This window comes from Sabethes cyaneus, chromosome 1, assembly GCF_943734655.1.
Source record: "Sabethes cyaneus chromosome 1, idSabCyanKW18_F2, whole genome shotgun sequence".
Classification (NCBI taxonomy): domain Eukaryota; kingdom Metazoa; phylum Arthropoda; class Insecta; order Diptera; family Culicidae; genus Sabethes; species Sabethes cyaneus.
The window spans coordinates 12,511,470-12,528,162 of NC_071353.1; the positions used below are offsets into that span (position 1 = coordinate 12,511,470).

Consider the following 16,693-nt stretch of genomic DNA (forward strand, 5'->3'; position numbering starts at 1 on the left):
GAGGTATGTACCGTGGAACTTTGCGAATTACGATGCATATTTTGCATCACAAATGAGCCAATTGAATTTTTTTAAACATTGCATAGTATATTGAGAGTAATTGACACATATGTTGTTAGTAAATCAATGGTTAAAATATTAACATTTCCATCTCACTACACCTGCGCGTCTGTACTCTAAATACTCAAGTAACATTTGAATTTTATTACACTAAAATGTTCAGATTATAGGTCACCAACGGTATTATTATTGCTGCCAAACGGGCAGCACTGCCCAATGAGGTTTAAAAAGGTGTGGCAGATGAAGACATTTGATGGGATTAGTAGCGAAAAATCAGAAAACGACGTCAAACTACAAAAACAAACCGCGTCGGACCAAAGTAAATTGATATATACCAGGTATATGACAATGCGAGCTGTCATATACACTTTGCACTAACACATCTATACACTAGTTCTACGCAAGATTTGTCTTTTTTTTTCTTACAGCTTTTATGTTTATGCTTAGAACATTATTTCTAGTATGTATTTTCATGAATACAATGAAGTGCAACATTCCAAATTGCAAGCGGAAATTTTTTCGTCAAAGCGGTATCAAGATGTCTCAAAGAAATGTCGTTATATCGCTTTCCTACAAGTAGTAAAACAAAAAAGATTTTTTTTTAAATGCTCGGACATGATTGTTCAATAAGCAGCATGAGCAACATTGTTATCCGCCCGCGATATTTTTCGTCTGATTTCTGGTAAGCTTTTAAAGTGTTAATTATCTTCTAAGACCGTTTTGTAGCAATCTAAGATTACTTTTTATGGTTTTCTACGTAGTGTTGGGACGGGTAAATTTATGATAAAAAGGTATCATCTTGGAACAGTGACTTCAACTTAAGGATTTTAAGGACGAACACGAAAGCTGGCAGTACCGAACGCACGCATACACAGCAAATTGTGATTATCTCAATGCGAACAATGCATAAGCGTGGGGTTTTATTTTAGGGATGTTTAAGAATATGTAGTATCAATCAAAATTATAAATATATTTATCTAACAAGAAACCAGGATCAGGACACAAAAATTGTTGAGAAAATGATGAGTTTGAAAAAAGCAAAACCTAACTTCATTATATTCCCTGTACGGTCTTCACCGTGGGATGCAACATGTTGCTAGTTGTTGCTCGTTCTTTTGCTACCGGAATATTTGTGATATGTTACTTGGAAACATCGGGCAATCCAGCTTTCCACGAGCGATAATGGCAGATATTGAGCACAAGTGGGCACAATCTTTTGACATTCATTGGAGGAGCGTCGAGTTCGCCCTGACGGAGTTACTATGGATACATTCATGATTGTTTGTTGTTCGAATGTAAAAATGTAAACATTGTTCAATTTAAAAAAAAACATTTAAAAAAAAAACGCGATTGAGGAAGGAAATCTAAATCCTGAACGTCTTTTTCTCCAAATTGTACATATTTTCAAAGCCGGTGAGCAAGCCTAAAACGGCTGAATCGATCCACTTCAAATTTTACTGCAAGTTTTGACGTAGGACTACGTCTCTTAGGAAGATAGCTGGTATAGGGCGTAATTCCAAAAAATCTTTCTCGAAAAGTGGTCAGGTTTTGATCGATTTTCAATATTCTTACACCAATCGATTGCAATATCTTCTTAGAATTGGCCCAAATGAAGGAAACCTTGGATTCTTAAGTTGAACTATTGAAAAATTGAAAATAATGAACCTATGTTTTACCAGAATTTTCACTTCGTGATTGGGGTTTTTGGAAATGAAACAGCAACTCGGAGTATACCACAATAGATCTAACTAATGGTCGCAGTGGTCCAGGCTCCCATAAAAAAAATGACGTCATCAAAGTGGAAATGCGTTTTCACGCTTCGGCTTATAATGCAGTCAATTTTCAATAGATTTCCAAGATATTTACACCAATTGATCGGAAAATCGATTTGGAAAATATAGAAAACTATTGATTTTCAATGCGCGTCATTGAAAAATTGAATTATTTTCATATTTTTGCCTTCCCTTATCAGTGCTGCCTTAGCACGGATGACAGAAATATATACGATACGACATGAGCTATGGATTAAGCTTCCTTATGATTGTATTTAATTTACTCCCTTATAGAATCCGATCGAAAATTGTTGAGCTTCAGCTGTTGCTGCTTCCCCGGATAAAGCAACGAAGACATCCAAATTCACCAAGCGAGACGCCAACAAACCGAAGTATCCTTCGACTCATCCGCCAGTGAACGATACGGTTTTGGCTGCTATGCCTTTTACTGCGCATTTTCATTCGGTCAGCGCTCAGCGGCTTTCGTTGGCGACACATCGGCAAGCAGCTAGCTTGCGACACATCGGACAGGACAGGTTTTCGAGTCACATCCGTGGCATAATTTTAAAAGTTGTATTTGAAACATTGTTTGCCTTACGGTGCACATCGTCGTCACTTAGCCGTGTTCATCGGCTGCTGAGGAAAGGAAAGTATACAAACGACGGGAATAAGTTTACTGGTCACGGGCCACATTTTTTGTCACTTACAAAACGTCTGCAACTTGTAAATGCTTTATTATCAGTGTTCTTCTTCTGTAAACTGCAGAAAAGTGTTGCGCAAATTTTTCAGCTTTTTGAAAACTCGCGCGTACCGTCTACCGATTACCAGAGGAAAAGCACTATTCAACGTAGAAACAGATCATGAAAATTTATTTACTGTTTGCTTTAGTGTGACTTCGATTCGTTTTAATAAAATAGATTCAATCAATTCATGGATATAACTCCAAAATCGGTTGAGGATTGAACGTATACAATGTTACTACTTTGATAAACGTTACGAATGTAGCTTGTATACATGAAGAATCGTATTATTACATACATGGATACATTCTACTATCGCTACAAAGAGACTTACGTAGTCTTACGTCACCTATGCGGTTGTGTCTTGTGCACAACCCCTCAGATTTTTTAAGAATATTTTACCAAGAAATTAATCAAAGGTTTTTCCATATTGATCATTATTTTTCATTTTATACACAAGCTGCCGTTTTGTCAAAAATTATTATTTCGTTAATTCCTTCGATCAATCTATAAATAATATATCATATTATCGTTTTCGTCTGGAAGGACTTTTACTGAATCGTTGAACCATTGATATCGTGCTCACTTTATTGTATGAAACAAAAGTGTTCCAAGCGATTTTCTATAGCAGTGATGATTTCTGGTAAGCTTTTAAAGTGTTAATTATCTTCTAAGACCGTTTTGTAGCAATCTAAGATTACTTTTTATGGTTTTCTACGTAGTGTTGGGACGGGTAAATTTATGATAAAAAGGTATCATCTTGGAACAGTGACTTCAACTTAAGGATTTTCAAGCAGTAGCACAAGCATCTATTCGAATAAAACTATTTGTTGGCGCTTGCCCTACGTTGTGTATTTTGAAGGAAAAAAGCAGACGACGACAGCCGGCAGCAAGCGTGTATAGCAGGCGGGAACGACGACAGCCGGCGGCTGCTGGATAATAACCACCAAAGAGGATGGTAGTGGATCGGAAATTTCACTGTTACAGAATATCACTTAAGTCACCGTATTAGGCACTACAACTTAGAGATTTATTTCAGGCTAAACGGGTCCAACTAATAACTAACTACACAGGTAAGCATTGCAGAGTGGTAAGTATATTTGATTGCAGGATAACGAATACGCAAGTTTTGCGTTTACTCTTGTTACTGGTTCGATCTGGACTGACTATCGTCCGATCGCTACCGAAATTATTATGCGGCTGACGGGTTGCCAGAAGGGCTGCAAAACTGGTCTAAATGTACGCCCGTTAGCACCAATCTGCTACAGGATGCAGTTCTATCCGCCAGTGCGGTCGATTTTACTTCTAAGTCTCAACATACCCGCCGCCTTGAACAATCGTGTTCAACAAAAAAAGTAAATAAGAAACATAACTTTAACTAACTAGTAATACAGGTTGGTTTTTATAATTCTAACACTATTTCTTCTCACGTTAGTTCATTCTGACGACATATCCGAACTGCGTTGGGCCGGTTGTGGGTTGTTGGCCATTGGAGAATCTTGTGAAGTGCTGGCCGGTACTGGAGAACACGGCAACAGGCAAATTTTTGCAATCGGACGAGTGATGATTCCACGAGTAGTGCGGACTGAAACAACTCGTGCCAGCTGATCTTTTCCGGGCTTAACAGCTTGTATTCGCCCTAACGGCCAGCGAATCGGTGGTTGCATTTCGTCGACAATGATGACCATTGTGCCGGGAACTATTTCATCATTTCGTTTCCATCCTCTGGTGTCTTTCTGTAGTTCTTGTAGATACTCCTTTCGCCAATGGATCCAAAATTGCTGCACATGCAACTGCAGCTGCTGGTAGTGGTCGAGTCGGTTCACAGGTATGTCGTTCAGATCTGGGTCGGGCAGGGCTTGCAGGGATGATCCGATAAGAAAGTGTCCAGGTGTGAGTGCGGCTAAGTCGTTCGGATCTTCTCTCATGGGTAGCAGTGACGGTTCGAAATTTTTACCATTATCAGAATGGATATGCGCAGGACAGCCATGCCGGGCAATGAACCTTCGGAGGCAACACTGGAATGCTTGGGTGGAGAGGTCATTCACCAATTCTAGGTGCACTGCTTTGGTTGAGAAGCACACAAAGACGCACAGGTAAGATTTGGCAGGTGCTGCACGCTTATGAATCGGACGAAGATACAGTGGGCCAGCGTAGTCAATGCCGGTGATACTGAATGGACGACTTGGGATTATTCTCGGAGCTGGTAATTGACCGTTTTGTTGCTGGGCAGGTACTGGATTGAGGCATGTGCAACGAAAACAATTTCTGACGATGCTTTGAACTAGTTTGTGGCCTGTTAGCGGCCAAAATTCCACTCGAATTGTGCTTAACAGCAAACGCCCGCCGCCATGAAGCAATTTACGGTGGTAATGTTCAGCTGTCATCCGGGTAAACGGGTGATTAGCGGGAATTAAAACCGGATGCTTTGCTCGATAGGGTAACTGGGACAAATTAAGACGGCCTCCTACTCTCAACACTCTCTCTGGGTCTAAAAACGGGCTCATCAGGTGAATCGAGGACTGTTTTGAGACGGTTTCACCTTTCTGAAACTGGGTGGCTTCTTCGACTGTTTGTGCCCCACCAATGAAACCGTCGACATAAAAACATTTCTTAAGAGCCTGTGCATCGGCCGTATATGGTTCGCCTTCGTCTGTCGCTAGCTGCTGGAGAGTACGGGTCGCAAGAAATGTTGAAGGAGCTAAACCATAAATTACAGTTAGCAATTCGTAGGTTTGTACAGGTGATTCTGGTGAAAAGCGCCATAAAATGCCCTGCAACGGGGTATCTTCCGGATGAACGAGTACTTGTCTGTACATTTTAGCATTATCTCCGACTAGAGCAACTGGGAATGTGCGAAACCGTAAGATGATACTGAGAAGATCGTCCTGCACCACGGGGCCTACGCAAAGAGCTTCATTAGGCGAGAAACCGGTAGAAGTTTTTGCAGAGCCGTCGAAAACGACTCGAACCTTGGTTGTCGAACTTGCTTCCTTAATTACGGGGTGGTGAGGTAAATAATTGGCTCGAGAGTTGTGTTCTTCGTCCTCTTTGATCAACTGCATATGGCCAAGGGAGAGATACTCTCGCATGAACTGGTGATAATCATCTTTAAGTAGTGGGTTTCGCTGCAGCCGTCTTTCAAGTAATTCAAATCGTCTCATAGCTGCAGGTTTTGATTCACCTAATATTGATTCGAAATCAGGCTTCTTGGGGTAGCGTACAAAATAGCGTCCTTCAGGATTTCGGGAAACAGTAGCCTGGTACAGGGTTTCACATTGCGTCTCCTCAACCGAGTAGTTGCCTTCCAGAGAGATATTCGAAACTAATACGGTATTGCAGACTGCCGAAGAAGAAACTGGTGAAGAAAGAACAGGACTTGCAGAGCCAACAATAGTCCATCCGAAAACGCTGTCTACTAAAAGCGGTAGATTTTTGTCCAACTGAATATGCGCAGAACTGGTAAAGAACGAATAGAAATGTCTGGCTCCTAATACCATATCGATTGGTTGACTCTTGTTGAACGATGGATCTGCCAGGAACAATCCCTTGGGAATTTTCCATCCAGTTGTAGAAATATCCTGAGAAGGAAGATTTGCCGTTACCTTATCCATTACTAGAAAACTTACACCGCAAGAAAAATCATCCCGTCTAGAATGGATTTGGGCAAAAACTGATTCCCGAACCGGTTTACAAAGTTTACCGGCTCCCTGTACGGTAACATTAACACGATCCCTTCTTAAGCGAAGAATTTGAGCCATTCGATCTGTGATGAGATTTGGCTGCGATGCGCTGTCCAACAGAGCGCGAGCCAGATGCGTATGTCCGAAGGCGTCGATTACCTTCACGATCACAGTGAGCAGGAAAACATTCTCTCTTGGATGCTGGACAGCAGAGCTGACTTCCACTTCTGGAACATTTTCGGTAGCTGGAACTGAAGACTGGGCCGACGCGGTTGCTGCAGTAAGTTCGTCAGGTTGCGAATTCTCCGGTAGAGTAGAACTTGAAGCAGTTGCTTCGATGGTCCTTCGTGATCCGTCACCTTGTGTAGAATGCAGTAGAGTATGATGACGACGATTGCATTTATGACAACTGGAGTTGGAGAAACAATTGCGAACCATGTGGCCAGTTTTCAAACAATTATGACAAAGTCGCTTGGATTGAACGAGTTGCTGACGTTCTCCAAACGTAAGCTGGTTGAACTTTGGGCATTTTATCGCCATGTGCGGTTGACCGCAAACACCACATCTTTTTGTGGGTTTGGATCCTACTGAATTTGCTGTAGAAGAGTAGGAAGACAAACGATATTGCGAGTGAAAGGGTCGCTTTGATGTGTTAGCTGGCGTAACAGAAGCAGGATTGGAAGCGTGGTTATGATTCACTGATATTGAATCCAAAACTCTGGTCCTTCTTTGGAGGAAATCGATTAAGCAAGTGTAATCAGGATTCTCTACAGTCGAGGCATGGTTTTCCCATTCTCGAAGAGTGCTGTCATGCAGGCGGGTACACAGAAGATGCTCCAAAATTGTACCCCACGAACCGGTTGGCTCGCCCAGTTGATGAAGAATTTTAACGTACCGCTCGAACTCGTCTACTAACCCATGTAACGTTGTAGCGGACTCCTTTTTCATGCACGGAATGTCGAAGAGTGCCTGCAGATGCCGTTTTTTAAGTAAATAATCGTTGGAATAACGCCCTTCTAATGTCTGCCAGGCCAAAGCGTAGTTGGCAGAGCTAATTCCAATCGATTCGATCAATTTAGCAGCTTCTCCCTTTACAGCTGCTCGCAGGTAATGAAACTTTTGAATATCCGGAACTTCACTGTTGGAATGTATCAACGCTAGGAAAGTGTCGTGAAAAGCAAGCCACTGCTTATAATCACCATCGAATTCCGGAAGAGAAATTGTTGGCAACTTGATGCCCGAGAGAGTGGAGGAAGACCGAGAGGGCTGAGGGCTCTGACTAGTAGGAACAGAAGGCAATTTCGAAATTAGACTGGCTTTTATTGCGAAGAGACGGGATTCAAAATCGGCGCGTGCCGCTGCATGCTCCGCTTGACCCTCTGGACTGGCTTCAAAGTCCTCTAATTGAGCCTGCACGGCCTCTAAGTTATCCCATATTCCGGAAAGATATTGTAACCTTAATGTTACCTGCGTTTGGTCTCGTTGAACGTCGAAATCAGCATCAAAAGCCTCTGCCCGACCCAGCGATGCTAGCAGCGTAGATCTCCGGGAACGCAGCTGCCTTTCTAGTTGTTGATCCGCCATGTTGATAAGCGGCACGATGAATTAAACTGGATATGAAACAGCCGAATGACCTGCAGAACGAAAGACCACAAGTAGACCCACAAAAGGGTAGAAAAATGCTTGGAAAGGTGCTCACCTTTGCCAAGGCTAATTATGCCTTGTATAAATTTCAGCCAACAGGAACAAATATGAATACCGGATTCACCGGTTCGAATAGCAGGATGCAGAAATGCCAAGAATTTCCACAGCACAATGAAACTGGAACTACAGCTCGTGAAAAATTCCGAAAAATCCTCCGAATTTGTCGTAGCAGGTAGAAAAGCGTTAATTCCCACAGCTTGGGACGCCACAGCAAGATAATTGTCGTATTGTAGTCCTATTGTTGCCCAGATCGATGAAAGCGTCACTTTGTATTATGAACAATGGTGATTCGTAGTATAATAGCACTTTGTAGCAGGAACAATGAAACTTTGCAACAGGAACAATAGCGATGAGTGCCAGCCGATGCCAGCAGAACAATCAGGAACAGTTCCGATCCACGTGAAGCATGAAAGAACAAAAGCAGAATCTAAAGGGCACCTGCGATACCCGCGAACTTCATTGGACAGGTCGTTACCTTACGCCCGATAAATCGAGCCTTGTAGAAAAATTAAACAGCTACTGGATGCGCCAAACAGCAAGTAACCAGTCAATCCTGGTCACGGCACCAAAATTGTGTTGGCGCTTGCCCTACGTTGTGTATTTTGAAGGAAAAAAGCAGACGACGACAGCCGGCAGCAAGCGTGTATAGCAGGCGGGAACGACGACAGCCGGCGGCTGCTGGATAATAACCACCAAAGAGGATGGTAGTGGATCGGAAATTTCACTGTTACAGAATATCACTTAAGTCACCGTATTAGGCACTACAACTTAGAGATTTATTTCAGGCTAAACGGGTCCAACTAATAACTAACTACACAGGTAAGTATTGCAGAGTGGTAAGTATATTTGATTGCAGGATAACGAATACGCAAGTTTTGCGTTTACTCTTGTTACTGGTTCGATCTGGACTGACTATCGTCCGATCGCTACCGAAATTATTATGCGGCTGACGGGTTGCCAGAAGGGCTGCAAAACTGGTCTAAATGTACGCCCGTTAGCACCAATCTGCTACAGGATGCAGTTCTATCCGCCAGTGCGGTCGATTTTACTTCTAAGTCTCAACACTATTTTTTAAAAGAAGACATTAAAGGCAGATATTCAAGAGCATCATGCAAGCAAAATGTTGGATGGAACGTGTTTTAATTCAAGCAACCGTATACCGCATTGATCGTGAAGTATTACATTAACATTAATTCATTTTTCAATTGCACATCGAAATAGTTAGTCACCCATGTCCTCAAATTTTTTACGCATAATAAAGAAGGCTACATGTGCAAATGACTTTAAATTATATTCCTTACATTTCATTGTAAATGTTCAAATATTTCTCTGGAATAATATAGCTGCATTCATTAATTACAATTAATTTAGTTTTAATTTTCATGCAAGTTCCACCATATTTCAGAACTATTTCTTCTTCTTTCTACACACACTAATGCAACCCTCGATGGTCACATACCTGGTATATATCAATTTACTTTGGTCGGACATGGGGTTTGTTTTTGGAGTTTTACGTCACGCTTCATCGTGATTGGTCGATTTACGATTTCACCCACACCATGATGAAATTTCTTCATTGCACTAACACCACTTAACCAACTTTGCCACACCTGTATATATCACATTGAGCACTGCCCTATTTCACATTTTTCACACCACGTATATATACGAAAGGTGCGAGACAGAAACTGACAGCATTTTGGCTTACAACACGCGGACGCTTCCTGTTGCGCATGCAATCCATGCATCCGAGGCAATGCAATTTAGGAAAATTTTCCTTTTCCCTGAAAATAAACTCATATAAGCTTAATAATTATTGTTGATTTGTCGAACAAAATGTTGATATGAACGTTTAGGTTTGCTTTGATTGATAAAAAGCATATGTTAGAGTCTCGGATTTTATACTTCAAAGGACCTGAGAACGACGACAATTCTGTGGGTTCCGTGGGTTCGGAACGCATTCAGACGGGAAGTATTTAATACGGTGAAAACATTCATCGGACGGTCGAACTCTGGGGGCACTCCCGTCGACGTTGTAGGTTGGGGTTTAAAATCCAAAATAGATGTTGACTCGACTTAAAAAGCATAGAAAAGGTTATAGAAAACAGAGTATGGTTCGCGCGCAATATTTTAATGTTCTAATAATTATTGTTAGGTGCTTTTGACGTAGGACTACGTCTTACGGCGAGTTAAAGCATGCTAGCATGTCATTCCAAAATATCAAAAAATACGCTTCATGATAGGTTGTTTTGTGGATCTTTTTAATAATGTTTTCCGATTGAGGATATCTATATGTAGTTATTTTATTGAAATGGCTTAAAGATGCTTTGTGGCTCTGATGCCACCGTTGCGGTCCTTTATTACCAATTACAGAGCCATTTGAGGTAACTATTATTACACACTTGGTATTCGACCAAATCTGAATCATGCATGTTTGTAGTAAGATAAGCGTTGGATGCTAACGTGAAAAAACCCATATCTTTACATTCAACAGTTGTGTTTATCAAGCCATGAGTGTCTCCTGATTTAATTTCCGTGTTTGATAGTAAATAAATCTCACTGCAGGGTAAACGCTATCAAGATAAATAAGTTTCGCTTTCATATATAGTCTTTAGAATCTATATGTAAAGGGCATTTTTTACCGCTCATTCTTAGACATAATTTTGGAGCAAATTATACTTTTCGAGATACGATTTTTCAAATACAAATTCCACGAAAATAAATACGCCCTTTTAAAAAATCATTCGTAAGTCAAAGTGATACTAAAATCTGTGTAAGGTGCATGTTTCCCTGTATCTAAAACGTAGGTAAATTTTAATCCAAATCAAACAGGTTTATACGGTAGATTTTTAGAAAGATTTCGCGTGGCGTCGGTCATCAGCAGTAAACTTAACGTCAGTCTTTGAGAATCCGCTTTCTCTGCTTAAATGCAAATTCATTCAATATATCGCCTAGGTATATGAGGGAACCTCTCCCAACGAAAAATGATGTAATTACAGAACTGAAAAAATGATGCAAGGATTCCAGAAATAAATCGTTGAATATTACCCGGTAACTTGTCAGCTTACAACACAAACGCTTCACGATTTGAATACATTCAAACAATGAAGTGCAAGTAAAAAATAATACAACGTAAAAGTATTGATTCTAATCATCCAATACTAATGAACGGTAATTGCAAGCTTTATAGTCTAACGTTCTAACCCTTACGTCATTCCATCCATATTATTAATGTATTTTTAATGGCAGATATTTCCAGATATTCTTATCGACATACGTGTTTGCCTTTCTGAATCTACTAACATACCGCAATAAACGAAACAAAAAAACACCTAAACTTCCCCAACCAGTTTCAAATCTGGTGGTTTTGGTTTTTTATTTCTTTTTCGTGTTTTGCTTTGTTTCGTTCTGCAGTAAACATGCCACCAGTCCAGCCAGCAGCGCGTGCAAAATTTGGCTACTTACCTTGAGATCGTACTTATTGTAGCTTAGCAACGGCGATTGGGTTTCGGTCGTGATCTCGCTATTTGCACCATCACTAATAGCGGTGCTAACTATGGTTTCGATACCTTTGCCATCCGGAGTGTCTTCCTTTAGTGAAATCGTTTCGGGGTCAGGCGTTAGCGATTGCATCCGCGGTAAATCCTCATAATCGAGCGCCATTTTTAGCGCATTGGGCTCAGGTCCGGTTTTCCTGTAGGAAGAGAAGGGAAAGCTGAAGGTTGTCCGCTACAGGCTATTCACAGCAGCCGGTTTGAGTATTCGTTATCAGTGGTGGCGCTCCGGTTTTTCGTTCACGCCACCGATTTCATCATTCCACCCCAGAATGGTTGTGTGGTGTTAAAGTCTTGAGTGGATATATTCAGCATTCTTGTTACAGGGTGGTCAACGCAATGAGTGCGAATGAGAGAAAACTAATCAACATGTCACTATTAAACTCCACGGTTTGCTGTATGTAGAAACGCAAAGCAAACATTAACCTAAACAACTACAGCCACATGCACGGGACCAGCACGCAGATGGGAATGATTCACCCAATAGTGTTTTTAAGTGAATTGTGCCTATAACAAATTCCGGATCATTTTTCTTTTCGTGGTTTGTAATACAATTTCATGATATATTTTCTAATTTCAGAAGCAACAGAGAATGCTATTTATAAATTGAACGACTCAAAATATTGTTTACGAGCACTTCACTGTTTGAGTAATAATTTTATGTGTTGTGTTTTCACGTTGTTCACATTCTTTTCATACCTACAGGCTCGCTTGTAGTGAACGGTTTTCTCGAAACAATTATATGCGGCAATACTAAGAACAGTAAACGATCAATACATAACAACACACACTTTAGCTAATCTACACTCACACAATCAACCTTTGGGAGTACTACTAATCTAAAGCTATGATATCAGCACTTGTTACCACGAATGCTAAGAAAGCTGTTAATTTCTCCACCACTCTCCCTTTTCGACACCTACCACTATCAATCAAACGCTGGCAAATGGTTTTCGATGGCACGTGTGTCCCAAAAGTTTGAGCTTCAAATCGCAACGTTTCGTCTGCCTGCAGTAGCACTGCTGCACTCACGTTCTCTACCTTCGTATAGTTTCACTTATGACACTAGGCAGTAGTAAACACTCTCGCCACGGGGTTGCACTTCGGTTTGTGGTCAATATTTCGGGCTTCGTCGACTGCTGCGATCACTTTTGCCGAAGCTTTGAAATTTTCCGAGCTGGTTACTGCGCGGTTGTTTTCAGCACTGATGATTCGCGGAGCTTATTTCTGGTTTCGCGCATACGCGTTCACAAACAAAAGTGTTTTTTTACGTCTGTTTTTTTAGCTTTGCCTGATTGCCTCGCGGGAGTCACTACACGATCATCGTCATCGTCATCTTTACTACCATTACCATGCTGTGCCCGTTGTTGAATTTACCTTTACGGTGTAGCGGTGGCTCTAGCGAGCGCTAATCTTGTCTCAACTCAAGCGAGTGTTTACGTCACGAGGTGGTTAGGTTTTTTTTTGACAATATAGAGACACCGGTTTACCAATGTGCCGCGTTGGACTTCGTGTACGATTGGACTGCTGCTGAATCGTAAACAGATATTTTTGCCCCATCCCCATAACTTAAACATAGTCGCAGTGACAGTTACTCTTAGTATGTGTTTTGTTTTGAGCTAGTAGCTGATAGTCAATTCCGCCGCAAACGCATGTATTAGTCAATGTTTCTCTTTCTCTCGGCTCGGTTTCCAACTGGCGCGTGTCGTATTCAAATGTGTATATCGTTTTGTACAACTCTCCGATTCCACGAGTGGCAAAATCGGCCGAGGCTGCTTGTTTGCTGACCGACAGTCAAATATAAGCCTTGACCTCCGTTTTAGATCTGTCATATTCTCGAATATCAATCAACAAGTTCCGCAGCAAAAAACGAGTGATTGCACGGTATCTGCACTGATTGACGTTTGTTTAGCACCCTTTTGTCACGTGCTGTTCATGTTTCTCTATTGTTAGTCGTACGGCAGTACCCGACCCGGCAGGCTCTTGGTCAGTAGAATTGACAGGTTTCTTTTTTGCCTCTGAAAAATTAGATAGGAATAGCGAATTAGTCCGGAGAATTTGATCATGCACAAAACTGGCCAATCTTTGTCAGCCCAGATGATGTGTCAACTAAAGGGTATCGCACATCAAATTGCTTTTCGGAAAAAGGCTGTAGAAAATTACCTAGTTGACCGATCCTTTTCAAACTTTCTACTTACTTTACGTTAGTGGCAACGGTCCGTTACCGATCCAGCGCCGAACGAATTATGGTCCTCCAGTACCGTCGGTCCTGGGCTGCCGTTCTCCAATCCCCACGAACACCAGCTGAACGTGTATCTCCTTCGGCAGCACACACCCACCGGGTGCGGGGTCTGCCTCGGACTCTACGGCCTCTTCCTGGTTCCCTGCTGAAAATAGTTTTGGGTTTTCTTTCGTCGGGCATTCTGTCCACGTGTCCAGCCCACTTTAGCCTACCACATTGCACTACCTTCTACGTCTACGCCACACTCCATTTTCCATTTTGCCGCCAAGTATAGATCGCAAAATTTCACGCTCGAAAACCCCAAGCACTCACCGATCAGATTCCTTTAGCGTCCATGATTCGTGTTCGTAAAGGGCCACCGGGTGGATTAATCTTCTGTAGAGCGCCAGTTTTGTGCGAATTTGCAAACTACTGGACTTCAGCTGGCTACGTAATCCGTAGGAAGCCCGTTTCGTGGCTACAACACGTCGTTTCACTTCGCGGCTTACATCGTTGTCACCTGTCACGAGTGTACCAAGTTATATAAATTCCTCCACTACTTCATATCATTCCCCATCTAACTCCACCTCGGTGCCAACACCACTTGGACGTTCCCTACCAGCAACCATGTACTTCGTTTTGGCGGTGTTAATTGTAAGTCCCAATTTCGCCGCTTCCCTTTCAAAAGGCCTGAAGGCCTCTTCCACTGCTCTACGGTTGATTCCGATGATATCGACATCATCCGCAAAACCAAGAAGCATGTGAGATTTCGTGAAGATAGTTCCATTCCTTTCCACGTCTGCCCTTCGTAATACACCTTCCAAGGCCATATTGAATAGCAGTTTAGAGAGTACATCCCCTTGCTTCAGTCCATTCAAACCAACGTCACGGAAGCAGCTGAGGTCTCACCCACTATTCTAACGCATGATTTGGATCCGTCCAGCGTCGCACGAATCAGCGTAACTAGTTTCGTCGGAAAACTATGTTCTAGCATTATCTGCCACAGCTCATTTCGTTTAACTGAATCGTACGCCGCTTTAAAGTCCACAAATAGATGGCGTGTCTGCAAGTTGTACTTCCGGAACTTGTCTAGCAACTGACGCAGGGTAAACATCTGATCCGTCGTGGAGCGACCCTCACGAAAACCAGCTTGGTACTCGCCGACGAAGGACTCCGCTAACGGTCTCAGTCTGCAGAACAGGATACGGGAAAGTACCTTGTAGGCAGAATTGAGCAATGTAATTCCTCGATATTTTTTACACTCCAGTCGATGTCCCTTTTTGAAAATTGGGCAAATGGGCAACCACTCCTCCGGCATTTGTTCTTCCTCCCAGATCCTGACAATGATCCGGTGGATGACTTCGTACAGCAGCTCGCTCCCGGCTTTTAGAAGTTCAGCCGGGACCGTCCTTCTCAGCAGCCTTGCCGTTTTCAGCTCACTGATTGTGTTTGCGGTTTGCATTGGTATACTCCTTGTCAGCAGAGCAGTTTTCGTCAAGAAAGACAGGTTCAACAAGTTAAAAATGCTGCCAGTAAAGCGACAGCATTTCCGTTGTATTTTCTTTTTCAAATTCAAATTCATTCCAGAAGAAACAGCAAACACGAATAGACGCGTTTTGTGAATCTCCCACTTTTGTATCTCGCTATTATAAACATTCAAAATAAAAGTTAAACCAGTTTGTTATAGTAACTTCGCGTCGGGTTTTCGTTTTGTTATACTTCGTCCACTTCCACATACGCGTAAACAGATTGCCTTCTTAACCTCCTCCTGTGTTAGTAGCTCCACAGCTTGACCATCGCTTACAATTCCTATCCTGTCGCTGCTGATCTCCGCATTTACCTGTCCATTTAACAGTGTCTGAAATTGCTCCTTCCACCTGGCTGCTACCGCCGTTTTGTCGGTAAGCAGGTTGCCAGCACTACCATTGCACATCACAGGCATGGCAAAATTCCTGAATCTCACCGTTTTATAGAAACTCCGTGTGTCGTTACTGGCGTATCGCTCCTCTGCGCCGGCGAGCACGTGCTCCTCGTACTCGCGTTTCTTTAGACGATGGATTCTTTTTTCCGCAGCTCTAGTCTCTCTGTACCTCTCTCTGTTTTGACGCGTTGCCACAGTGAGCATGCGACTCCTGGCCTGGTTCTTTTTATCTGTCACCCTCTGGCATTCGGCATCAAACCAGCTGTAACGCTGTCTTCCATGCGTCGTGCCTACCACCTCTCTCGCAGCTGTTTCGATGGCACCATGGATATTCCTCCACAGCCCGTTTATATATTCTCCTTCTACCTGCTGTTCTGCGATTCGTTGGTCAAACTTCCTGGCGTGCTTCACTGCCATGCCGTCTGCCGTTAACCGCTGGATGTTGAAACGCAGCGTCCTCTCAGTGCGAGCTTTCGTCGTATTCGACAGCTTTGCGCGTATCTTACTCACTACGAGATAGTGGTCAGAGTCAATATTTGGTCCCCGGAAAGACCGTACATTGATAACATCCGAAAAGTGTCGATCGTGAATCAAGATATGATCGATCTGAGAGCTAGGGTCTCCATTTGGATGCCTCCAAGTGTGTTTCCGATTATTCAAGTGTGGAAAGTAGGTGCTACAGATGGCCATTCCTCTGGCCGCGGCAAAATGTATGAGCCTCAGACCGTTATCATTGGTCGACAGATAAAGGCTATGTCTTCCAATGACTGGACGGAAGAATTCCTCCCTCCCGATCTGCGCGTTTGCATCTCCGATGATGATTTTCTCGTCGTGTTTTGGACACTCTCCATAGGTCCTCTCAAGCTTGTCGTAAAACTCGTCTTTAGCATCATCGGATTTATCATTTGTCGGTGCGTATAAGTTGATTAGGCTGTAGTTGAAGAATTTGCCCCTAGTCCTCAACACTCATATACGGTCATCTACGGGCCTCCACCGGATAACTGGTTGCTTTTGTTTTGCCAACACTACGAAACCGAC

The 16,693-nt window shown here is 42.6% G+C and overlaps 1 protein-coding gene across 2 annotated transcripts in view; it reads right to left on the reverse strand.

Moving 5' to 3' along the window:
• Positions 1–12,993, reverse strand: part of LOC128732813 (segmentation protein cap'n'collar) — a 139,126-nt gene extending 126,133 nt beyond the window's left edge. Inside the window, exons 1-2 of one of the 2 annotated variants that reach the window (XM_053826212.1) lie at positions 12,437–12,993; positions 11,425–11,653 (exon numbers count right to left, since the gene is read on the reverse strand). In XM_053826212.1, the coding sequence (XP_053682187.1) occupies positions 11,425–11,622 (198 nt within the window). In that variant the 5' untranslated portion in view covers positions 11,623–11,653; positions 12,437–12,993. The remainder of the gene's footprint in view (positions 1–11,424; positions 11,654–12,436) is intronic. The other variant, XM_053826214.1, reaches the window with a different exon arrangement.
• Positions 12,994–16,693: the final 3,700 nt, after the last annotated feature.